Consider the following 12,292-nt stretch of genomic DNA (forward strand, 5'->3'; position numbering starts at 1 on the left):
CCGTTTGGATTTCAATAGTCTCTCGATAGACCCTGCTATTTCTTTCCTCTTCTTACTAGGAACGGAAAGCCGATGTGACTCCAAATTCCAGTGGATTCCCAACCACTGAAATTTTTGAGCTGGAGAAAGACGAGACTTTTTGATGTTGATCTTGAATCCCAGATGTTCCAGGAACAGGATCACTATCTTAAAAGCTTGCATGGATTCTGTCCTGGATGCTGCCCGCATCAGCCAGTCGTCCAAGCAGGCTACTACTTGGACCCCCTTTAGGCGTAACTGATGGACGGCTGCGTTCGCGAGCTTCGTGAAAATCCTTGGGGCTATGTTTAACCCGAAAGGCATGGCTCTGAAGGCGTAAAGTTTTCTATGTAACTTGAAGCCTAGGTAGGAGGAGAGGTGACGATTAATTGGAACGTGCCAATAAGCGTCATACAAGTCTATAGAGACAGTATATGCCCTTCTGGGCAGTAGGGTCCTTATGTGCTGAAGCGTGAGCATTCTGGGCTTGTAGTTCACTATGAACTTGTTGAGTGGCGACAAGTCTAGAATAACTGAGTTTTTCTGAGTCCTTCTTTGGAACACAAAACAGCCTTCCTTGGAATTTTATGGACTTAACCTTCCAGATTACTCTTTTGTCTAAGAGTTCTCGGACATATTCTTCCAGAACAGGGGTTGAGTGTTGGAAGAATTGAGGAGATTTAGGTGGAGGACTGCTCAAGCTCCAACCTAGTCCATTTTTAATTAGGCTGTGGGCCCAGGGATCGAAGGTCCAGCGATCCCTAATTAGCTGTAGTCCCCCTCCTACTGGAAGTATCTTACTTCTGCTGTTGTGGATCTGAGGCCTTGCCTCCTTGACTGCGTCCTCCCCTGTATCCCCTTCCTCTTGAAGGGCGTCTAGAAGAACCTCTGGCTGTTCATCTAGCTCTCGAACGAAAGGAAGAAGTTTGCCTTTCGAAGGCTGGGTTAAGAACTGGCGACTGTGTCGCCACTTGTTGAGGTACCAGCTGGTACGTGGTTGGAGGTTGTGCCACTATCTGAGGCACCGCGGTCACAGAAAGTTGTTGTTGTTGCTGTCGGTAGGGTTTAGCCGGCCGAGAGGATGGCCTAGGCATTTTTGTCTTCCTCTTGGGTTGGAGACCCTCATCTGGAGAAGACTTTCTCTTGAGATCCAAGCCCCACTTTTTGAGAAGGTTCCTATTCTCTGTGGCGGCCTTGTCTACTACCTCTTTAACCACTTCGTTGAGAAAGAGGTCTTTACCCCAAATATGAGAGGAGATCAGTTTCCTCGGGTCGTGCCTCACCGCAGCCGAGGCGAACACGAACTCTCTACAGGCTCTCCTAGCTTTAATAAAGCTATAGAGATCCTTTGTAACTGTGGCCAGATGGGTTTTGGCCACTACCATGAACATGTCCTGGATCTTGGGGTCACTTGCCATCGTTTCTAGTGTCATTTGCAACGACATCGATGCCGCAAGTCTTTCCTTTGTCTCTTGCTCTCTACGCAAGAGAACCTCCGACAGTTTTGGAAGTGCCTCACCGAACTGGCGTTCAGCAATATCAGCTTCCAGCTTCCCAACTGAGAAGGTAAGGTGTACGTCCTTCCAGTCTTCTTGGTCCAAGGGCAAGGTCAGATATATCGGCTTGCACTCCTCCAAGGAGGGGCATGGTTTCCCTGCCTCCACCGCCTTTAAAGCTGCCTTATATCCCTTTTCCAAGAAGGGAAAGGCTCTGGTAGGAGAGGCCAAAAAGGAGGGAAGCTTCTTACTCCAGGCGGGCACCTTTGAGTTAGTGAAGCCCCTCTCTTTCATCGAGCTCGCTAGTAACGTCTGAGCTTTACTATGGTAAAAAACTATGACCTCCTTCGGCTCCGTCTCCTCCTTTGAGGCTAGCTCCTTCCTGAGACGGACATAGCAGTCCGGATAAGAATCTTTGTTGGGCCAAAATTCCACTTCTTCCAGGGGAATTGCTCCCAACTTTTCTGAGATCACGATCTACCCGATTGTCATCGGCATGTGTTCGGCATACCTCCAATGATTATTATCCGAGCACAAAGGAAGATCCTTCACACTGAGCCGCTTCTGGGGCCCACGTGATGCTGCAAGTCTACGTATCTCCAATTTCATTGCAGCTTCCTTCTCATCATTCTTCCTTTGAATTTGTTGGATCATCTCAACAATGGAAGAAAGAGTCCTTCCCAGTTCATCTGGGATAGCAGACGATGGAGACGGAATAGGTTCTGTGTCTGGAACCAATGTAACCGACACTTCGTCGATTTCTTCCTCTTCTACTTGAGGAGCCTGGAACAGCTCCTCCTCCTGACCTTCTCCTATAAGTTCCTTCTCAGTAGAATCCGACACCTCCGACATCCTATTTTCCAATTGGATGTCTTGAAGGGTGGCTGAGACTTCAGAATCTACTGGATTCTGGGCAATTGGTATCTCCAACTGAGGCTGGGGGATGATTGCATCAGCCGATGCTTTAGGGAAAAGGTAGGCCCTCATCTTCTCATTTGGAAGGTAGGGACCTGAGGTGTTTTTCTGAAAACTCCTCACCCAGGATCGTAAAGTTTCCCTGGCAGCATCCCTTGACTCCGTTGACTTAGGGTTGTCAAAAGCCTCGGTAATCAGGTTAGAACAAACTGTAAAAACCTGAGGGTCCCAATAGCGGAGATGACCTATGGAGGCTGCGCATGCTGCGTGCCTCCGGCAATATTGATCTCCACAGGAGTTATTATTGCGGACATTACAGAACACACTCCCGCACTTCGGATGGTCCTCCTGTAAAGAGAAGAAAAATCCATGAGTATCAAGTGAAGGCTTTTATTTATATTGAAACATTTAGCTTATATAGAAAAGCTATAAAAGAAAGAAGGAAAGACACATACTTGTATTTCCTGTCCAGTCAATTGCTGAAACCTCCCGAGATATTAAAACTAAGGTTAATTCTATTCTAGAATACCTTATGTAATTTCCTAAACGGAAATTTAAAGTGTAGTTCACACCTTGAGATAAAGTTTTTTAATATACGGGATAGAAAGAATACAGAAAAAACTTACTTTCTATATATTGTACGGTTTCAACAAAAGGCTGTACAAGATAACATTAAGTCTGATAAAGAACTTTAGTGTTATCACAAGCTCTGTACAGCAGTTTCTGCTAATGCAGTGTGTACTGTTATGAACACTTCCTGTAAGGAAGCTTAGTTTGTCTTCCAACTTGGCTATTTAAGTTAATTTGTCATTTTGATGAAAACCCTATATCATTTCCCTTTTTTATCACAAGGAATGCATCTTTTTGTCTGAGTATCAAATCCTTTGTATAAGATCATTTGTTTTATCTTTTTGCTGTTCTTCGTGATATTTTATATATTTTATTTCCTTAAGATTAATCCACATTCTATTACATATGATAAGACTTTAATCTTAAAAGAATTCATAAGAATTATTTGCAAAATAGTTGTGTTTAGAGCGCATGCTCAATACCTGTCCCTTTCTGTTGCATCACTTTCCTAAACACACTTAATTTGCTCATCTAATTAAAATTCATAAGTTTTGTATCATCTGTGTGCATGTTATTTTATGTAAGCCGACTATGACCGTCCCAAGTGAGCATGGGAGTGAAAAATCTTAGATAGGATCATTGATATAATGTTAAATGTACCCATACGAACGTTTCTATCTCCGAATATTTTCACAGATACATGGCAAACAAGAGGGCTCTCTCTCGCCCACGAGGACCCATAGAAGACGGATCTGTTGTGATCTGTGTCAAAAAGTTAAGTTGTCCTACCACCCACTTGTTGAGATTTTATTGAAGCCCAGCATACCTGGTGAAGTATGCATTATTCTCAACAAACGTGGACTGCTTTGGGATCTTTTCATTGTAAAATAAGCCGTCTTCTGTGTAATTTTCGTTGCCCTTGTGAATCGGGATCTGTTAACTTGTGAATCATAATCCAAATCCTACGACCTTGAACTTGGACACGGAGTGTTTGATAGTGCCTTATAAACTTTGTTTGCTTGTTTAATTTTGGTATCCGTACTGTAGCCAATATATTTTGTTTATTACCATTTGCTATCAATGCTTATTTAAAGTAAATATTCAGTTTCATTTTGTTATTAAGAAACAAAGTATAGATATTATTTAATTCTCAATCAAGTTTGTTTTCCTTTTTCTTTAAATTTTGTATGGTTACATTAATAAATAATTGTTAAGTTTTTGTGCGATTGATTGAATCCATTTATTATTTATCATGCCCTTTATATCTATTATACAGTCCACTTGACTCTTTTATGTATGCTATCTAGCGTGAAATCATTCCCTATCGAATGCTAGGTTGTTGTCTTTTAAGTGTGAGAGCGGGAACACACATATGCAATCTTGAGGCAACAATTAGTAAGTGTTGAAATCGATACCATTCACCACACACTAGTAATCGAATTTGGTCCTTCGAACCGGATGGATTCAATCTCGTTTGGTATCATAAGCATTAGTCTGTTTGTACATCGTACAATTCTCGAAAAAGAAAAGTGTTATTCTTTTTATTAGATTTCGTTTTGATTCACATGGCAACCACGCATTTCTTTCGATATCCCAACGCAGTTGCTTCACGACGGTCCTAGTTAGTATTTGTATGAATCAGGTCGAAAGTGACTGGAAACTTTTTGAGAATAGGTATAATTCGATATTATTGTTAATTTGAGCCTGTAGAGCTCAATTTATTATCATTTTTTGTTTAATGATATTATGGCACTCATGGTTGCCAAGAGCAAAAATTGTTCAAACATGTTTGAGAGGTAATTTTCGTGTTTATTAGGCAAGTTGTGATCAAAGTGATCATTGGTTTCTTGTTTAACTTAGCAATTTTATTGCTTAATTTTTATTGACAATTTTTCTTGTGTATTTTATTAATCATGTCAACAGAAATGAAACCTGTACAGATTCTTAATCTTTATGTAGCACTTTAGAGGAAGTGCAGGATTGGGGCAATGCTAGTACCTCTAAGGCTACCTTTGAGTTAGTTGGTCAAAACCTTAATGGTCAATTAAATTCACTTACAAATCAGTGGGAAACCCTCAAAGTTGTACTTAGTGAGGATGAGGAAAAATTGAAGTCCTTTGGCAGGGAATTTAGACAATGTCATCGTTCATGTCAGAAAACTTTACAGTGTGTGCTTGATAGAGTAGCTAGTCTGACTGTCAGTACTATTCAGACCCCACCTGCTAATCCGACTGTGGTTACAACTTTACCCACACCCAAATTGCCTGCAATTAAAATTCCCAGCTTTGATGGTAAACTTGAAAACTGGTCATCCTTTTGGGATATTTTTGATAGCCTTGTCCATTCTAGGACTGATTTGACAGATGTGGTTAAGTTTGCTACATTGCGAAATTATCTTACTGATCGAGCATTTCGCTCTATTGAAGGTTTGGCTGTTACTAACAGTAATTATGCCATTGCTATAAAAACCTTGAAAGATTGCTTTCATAATACGGATAAGCTTCTTAGTCGGCTCATTCGAGAGTTGAATGATTTACCTGTTCCACGTCATTCACATGATGAACTTTTGGACTTTAAATTAAGTTATGAGAAACTGTTAGCTCAAATAAATCACTTGGAGAGACAAGACACCTCTACTCGTCTTTTCAGAGAGATCATAATCAAGAAGCTTCCTTCAAAAACTTTTAAAATTCTTGCTAATAAGTACAATGCTTATCATTTTTCAGTGGAACAAATTTCAGAAGGCTTGACTAAGATAGTTGATTTGATGGAAAGGTGTAAAGAACAACTCCGTTCTGAGCGCTAAACAGAAACCGTTTCGACAATTTCATCACAGTGTGATAGTAGCAATGCTAGAAAGCTTAACAACTCTTCACAGTCTCAGTCTAAACAAAAGCAAAATCCTGCTTCAAAAAATGCATCCTCTCAAAATAATCAGAATTCTTTTCAGAGTAATCGGTGTTCATCTCAGAATACCCAGGCTAACATTGCCAAATCTTGTATATTTTGTGAGCAGTCTCACAGTTCTAAATACGGTGTTCGCTATCCAAGTCTACAGTCTCGTAGAGAAAGGGTCCGTTCTCTTAATCTATGCTTCTGTTGTTTGAAAAAAGGTCACAGAGTAAGTGATTGTCAGGTCAAATTTGAGTGCCGCAATTGCAACGGTAACAATCATCATACCTTTTTGTGTGCAAAATCGTGTGATAACACTGTTGCCAATCCGAGTCAATATGCTAGTACTAACATAGTAAACTTGACACCTCTTAATACAGCTGCCGCTGATAATACCGGTAGCCTAACTAACTTTAACCCTGCCCATCCTCCTCCTCCTCTTCCACGGGACGGGAGTAACCCTATGGTCAGTGTTGCCAACTCTGCTAGTCCTACTGTTACGACTACTACTTCTTCAGTTAGTGTAGCTTCTTTCACTAATTCATGCTCGGGCAACACTGCTTCTTCTTTGTCAATAACAGCTTTGCCTACTGCTTTTGTTCAAATATTAGGGGGTGGATATTGGGTTCCTACACGTACTTTTTTTGACACTGGGTCACAGCGCACATTCATTCAGTCAGATCTTGCTAAACAGCTGAATTTACCTATTGTAGATCGTATTACCCTTTCTCTGACACCTTTTGCTAGTCAACCAGTAGAAATTGTGTGTAATATCGTTAAAGTAGTCATTCGTTTTGGGAAATCAAGAATTACTTTGAAAGCAGTTGCTTTTGACAAGGTAAATACTGTAATACGAACTCCTGGCCTCATTAATGTTGTAAATTGCCTTAAATCAAAGGGTATTAAGTTAGCTGATGGTCAATTAACCAGTGATGATGTTACACAGATTGGACTTGTTATTGGTGCTGAAATTATCATAAGTTTAGAATGGGTCAAAGCAAATGTGCTGGAGTTAATTTGTTTACTTGTGCTGGTGGTGCAATTATTTTTGGTCCCTTACCTCAATGGGCAACTCAAGACTATTGTAATAGCAATTCTGTTACTGTACAGTATGCTGTTTGCGCACGCACTAGCGTAATGCCTATTGAAATAGATCCTCCTCAAATTTAAGATTTATGGAAATTGGACCAGGTTGGCATTGTTGATGAAACTTATTCTCCTGCAGAAAAGTTAACTGTAGAGAAATTTGAGAGTAATATCACCTGTATTGGAAGTCACTATTCTGCAGATTTACCTTTTAAGTCAAATTTACGACCTCCAGTTAATTATCGTAGAGCTTATGGTCAACTTTTTTCATTAGCTCGCTCTTTTCAGAATAATACTGAATTTTTTGAAGAGTACAATCAGATTTTTGATAATTATTTGCAATTAGGATTTATTGAGAAAGTCAGTGAGCCAATATTTGGTCATTATCTTCCACACCATGGAGAAAGACTCGGCCACAACTCCTCTACGCATTGTTTTGAATGCCTCATCAAAGCAAACTGTTTCTGATCCTTCATTAAATGATTGTCTTTTGACAGGCCCTAGTTTAACTGCTAAATTGTTTGATTATTTGCTTGTTTTCAGAACTAACCCCTTTGCTGTTGTCTCTGACATCAGTAAAGCATTTTTTTGCGTATAGGCATCAACTTCAATTCTAGAGATTACTGTAGATTTTTATGGTTTGAAAATTCTAATTTAGACAAAATTGTGACATATAGATTCAAGGTAGTGATGTTTGGAGCTACTTGTAGTCCATTTCTTTTACAGAAAACTATAGTTTATCACCTTGAACATAATTCTGATCCTCTTGCTTCTCAACTGATACCACATTTTTATGTAGATAATTTTTGTAAGACCAATAGTTGTCTCGATTCAATGCTCAAGGAATATCCGCGCATTAATCAAATTCTTTTGGAAGCAAATATGCCTCTCCAATCATGGAGAAGTAACTCAGTGAAATTCAATGAAGTAATAAATTTAGATGTTACAGAAGTTGAAATAAATGTATTAGGTATTAATTGGAATGTAACACATGATTCTTTGTCAATCAAATCCAGTCAGTATGTGTGTAAGAATGAATGTCTCCATCATCATCTCACTAAGAGACAAGTTGTCTCCATTGTATCATCCATATTTGATCCGTGAGGTTTGTTGTCTCCCTTGTGGATTCAAGGTAAAATTTTCATTCAGTCCTTGTGGAAGAAAAAATTTAGTTGGGATGAATCATTGCCCAAAAAATATTGTCTTGAATTTAAGTCTATTTGTGAGTCATTGCATCTAGTGTCGACCATCACTTTCCCTCGCTTTGCTATTATTCCTGGTAATTGTCATTTGCATATCTTTGCTGATGCTTCCAAGCAAGCATATGGCTTAGCAGTTTATGTAGTTACCCCTTGTTCAAGCAATTTGCTTTTATCAAAAGCCAGAGTTGCACCAAGACCCGAGCTTTCTATCCCCAAATTAGAACTTACTGCTTTGAACTTAGGTAGTAAAATAGCAAAATCTTTGATGTCAAATTCTGCCATAGCTTTTCAGTCTTGTACTTTGTGGACTGACAGTGAAGTTGTCCTTCATTGGGTTCATTGTAATAAATGCACATATGTGTATGTCCGGAACAGGGTCAAGGACATTCGCGATGGGGAATTTCCCAGTAAATACGTTCCTACCAAGGAGAATCCAGCAAATTTGGTGACACGTGGTGTCTCTCCTTCAAAACTTCAGAATAGTGGCTTGTGGTTATGTGGTCCAACTTGGCTTGACTCTCCCAGTAAATATCCAATTCAGAGGGAATTTGATCCTACACTTGTGAATGAAATTTTGGTCGAACCAGTTCAGACTGAACCAATAATTCCTTGTTTGAATTTATCTAAGTATTCTCTCCTGTTTAGGGCTTTGAAGATTGTTCGTAGAATAATTCAATTTTGTAAAAAGCTAATGCCTAACAAACCTATTTTTTGTTTAGATCCTTTAACTGTTCTGGTACGAATGGAACAGCAGTTTCATTATCCTACACTGATTAAGTATTTGCCTACTGCCTCATTTATTAATGTCCCTCAGGATATAACAAACTTTGCTAATCAGCTTGGGCTACATCTAAACAGCAATGGTGTAGTGTGTTCTAAAGGTCGGTTACAGAACTCTGAATTGCCCAGTTCAACCCAAACGCCTATGTTACTACCTCCTAAAAGTCATTTAACCATGTTGAAAATTAGGCACTATCACATTAACCATCATCATTCTAGTGTGAATACTGTACTTGTATTGCTTCGTGAAACTTTCTGGTTACCAAAGGCCAGAAAGACCATTAAATATCTTCTAGCCAAATGTGTTCTTTGCAGAAAGTTGCGTGCACAAACATTCCCTGTGCTTAATCCTCCACCTCTCCCCAGTGAGCAAGTTACATTTACGCGTCCTTTTGACTGTATTGGTGTTAATTTTACAGGAGCATACAATGTTTATGATGTGAGCTCGAAAAGTTTAAATGACATACCGAGTAAGGCTTACATATGCTTGTTCACTTGCACTTCATCTCGTGCAATCCATCTTGAACTTGTACGCACACTTTCAACTGTAGATTTCCTGCTTGCTTTGCGCAGGTTTTGTGCTTTTTATTCCACTCCCAGAGTTATTATCTCAGATAATGGCTCTAATTTCCAAGGTTGTAATCAGTTCTTACAACAAATTAAAGATAAGCCTGAAGTGCTTGCACATCTAAACCATTTGAGTATTCAATGGAAGTTCATAACTCCAAGAGCCCCATGGTTTGGCCGGTTTTATGAAAGGTTAATTGGGGTAGTCAAAGGTAGCCTAAGTAAAGCACTTTATCATAAGAGGGTTACATTTGATGAACTTCATACTGTACTTTGTGAAATTAAAAGTATAGCCAATAACCGCCCTCTTACTTATATTAGTGACTCATGTGAGGAAGAATTTCTTACTCCTAACCAATTGTTGTATGGTAAAAAAATATAATTATTGCACCTCCTTTAAATAATTTAGCTGACAATGCGATTCCTTATGGAGAAAATATTGATGTACGAGAACAATATGCTCATCTATGCAGTGTCCTCAAAAAGTTTGAAAGCATTTGGCAAAATGATAATTTAACTTCACTTCGTGAACGCCATTATGGTAATCAATCTTCTAGTGACAATCCTCTTTCATTGCGCGAGAATGATATTGTTTTGGTGAATCTTGAAAATAATCATAAGTTCTTATGGCCTTCAGGTAAAATAACCAGACTAATATTTGGTAGAGACAACATTGTGAGAAGTGTTGAAGTAAGCGTTCATGGGAAATTATATGAACGATCTATCAGTAAGATTGCGCCATTAGAAATTCGTAACCCTGTACTCACTGAAGAGTTAAATAATGATAAATCCTATGAGGATTTCAGGCTACCTGAGGTCCCTGTGCCAGATGTTCCTTTAAGACCTCAAAGAAAAGCTGCTAAAAAAGCTGCCTTAAATAGTAAGCAGCTGCTAATTGATGGACAGCTGTGAAATTGATTGTTTTATTATTATGTAGCATGTATTTTGTGTATTTACCATGTTTTTTTTTTAATTTAGCATAGGAACCATGCTCAATTGAAATTTACTTAACTTTTGTTGGGGAGTGTGTTATGAACACTTCCTGTAAGGAAGCTTAGTTTGTCTTCCAACTTGGATATTTAAGTTAATTTGTCATTTTGAAGAAAACCCTATATCATTTCCCTTCTTTATCACAAGGAATGCATCTTTTTGTCTGAGTATCAAATCCTTTGTATAAGATCATTTGTTTTATATTTTTGCTGTTCTTCGTGATATTTTATATATTTTATTTCCTTAAGATTAATCCACATTCTATTACATATGTTAAGACTTTAATCTTAAAAGAATTCATAAGAATTATTTACAAAATAGTTGTGTTTAGAGCGCATGCTCAATACCTGTCCCTTTCTGTTGCATCACTTTCCTAAACACACTTAATTTGCTCATCTAATTAAAATTCATAAGTTTTGTATCATCTGTGTGCATGTTATTTTATGTAAGCCGACTATGACCATCCCAAGTGAGCATGGGAGTGAAAAATCTTAGATAGGATCATTGATTTAATGTTAAATGTACCCATACGAACGTTTCTATCTCCGAATATTTTCACAGATACATGGCAAACAAGAGGGCTCTCTCTTGCCCACGAGGACCCATAGAAGACGGATCTGTTGTGATCTGTGTCAAAAAGTTAAGTTGTCCTACCACCCACTTGTTGAGATTTTATTGAAGCCCAGCATACTTGGTGAAGTATACATTATTCTCAACAAACGTGGACTGCTTTGGGATCTTTTCATTGTAAAATAAGCCGTCTTCTGTGTAATTTTCGTTGCCCTTGTGAATCGGGATCTGTTAACTTGTGAATCATGATCCATATCCTACGACCTTGAACTTGGACACGGAGTGTTTGACAGTGCCTTATAAACTTTGTTTGCTTGTTTAATTTTGGTATCCGTACTGTAGCCAATATATTTTGTTTATTACCATTTGCTATCAATGCTTATTTAAAGTAAATATTCAGTTTCGTTTTGTTATTAAGAAACAAAGTATAGATATTACTTAATTCTCAATTAAGTTTGTTTTCCTTTTTCTTTAAATTTCGTATGGTTACATTAATAAATAATTGTTAAGATTTTGTGCGATTGATTGAATCCATTTATTATTTCTCATGTCCTTTATATCTATTATACAGTCCACTTTACTCTTTTATGTATGCGATCTAGCGTGAAATCATTCCCTATCGAATACTAGGTTGTTGTCTTTCAAGTGTGAGAGCGGGAACACACATATGCAATCTTAAGGCAACAATTAGTAAGTGTTGAAACCGATACCATTCACCACATGTACTACACTACAAATAAAGCAACTACTGTACATCGCATGCTGTTGTGCCGGCTAGCACGCACCGGTACGTGCCGGCGTGCGCCTGCACGTGCCGGCTGGCAACTACCCCTGTATAGTTCAAAGATATACTATCTTTAACTAATAGGCGGCAGCCCCCTGATTCGCGACTGTGTGCCGGCCGGCAATCATTGCCAGGCGACTGCTGAAAACACTAATACCCGGCTGCCGGCTGCTAATCGTAGTGGCCAGCAGATGTGGACTGTGTTTCCACTGCCGGCCGGCAAAGGTAATAAAACCCATGCCCGCCGACAGTAGCCAAGAACCAGAGAACCTCCACCTGCCCGGCTGTCGGCTGTTAAGCCGGCAGCCGGGTTAGGGGTGCAACACAATAGTCAGAGAAACAGTATGGATATAAGGTTATAAGGCGGCATTGCCGTACGACCTTCCATCTAGAAAGAGTAAACTTATGGAAGGGGAGAATGT

At 39.0% G+C, this 12,292-nt stretch overlaps 1 protein-coding gene across 1 annotated transcript; it reads left to right on the plus strand.

Annotated features, from left to right (window-relative positions):
- Window positions 1-4,784: 4,784 nt before the first annotated feature.
- LOC137640994 (uncharacterized) lies at window positions 4,785-10,438 on the plus strand. The gene is made up of 7 exons (XM_068373449.1): window positions 4,785-4,795; window positions 4,959-5,724; window positions 5,836-6,975; window positions 7,324-7,569; window positions 7,704-7,996; window positions 8,555-9,855; window positions 10,164-10,438. The coding sequence occupies exons 1-7, from the start codon at window positions 4,785-4,787 to the stop codon at window positions 10,436-10,438; spliced, it is 4,032 nt and encodes a 1,343-aa protein (XP_068229550.1).
- The last annotated feature ends 1,854 nt before the right edge of the window (window positions 10,439-12,292 follow it).

The sequence above is a fragment of the Palaemon carinicauda genome, chromosome 5 (assembly GCF_036898095.1).
Source record: "Palaemon carinicauda isolate YSFRI2023 chromosome 5, ASM3689809v2, whole genome shotgun sequence".
NCBI classification, from domain to species: Eukaryota; Metazoa; Arthropoda; class Malacostraca; order Decapoda; family Palaemonidae; genus Palaemon; species Palaemon carinicauda.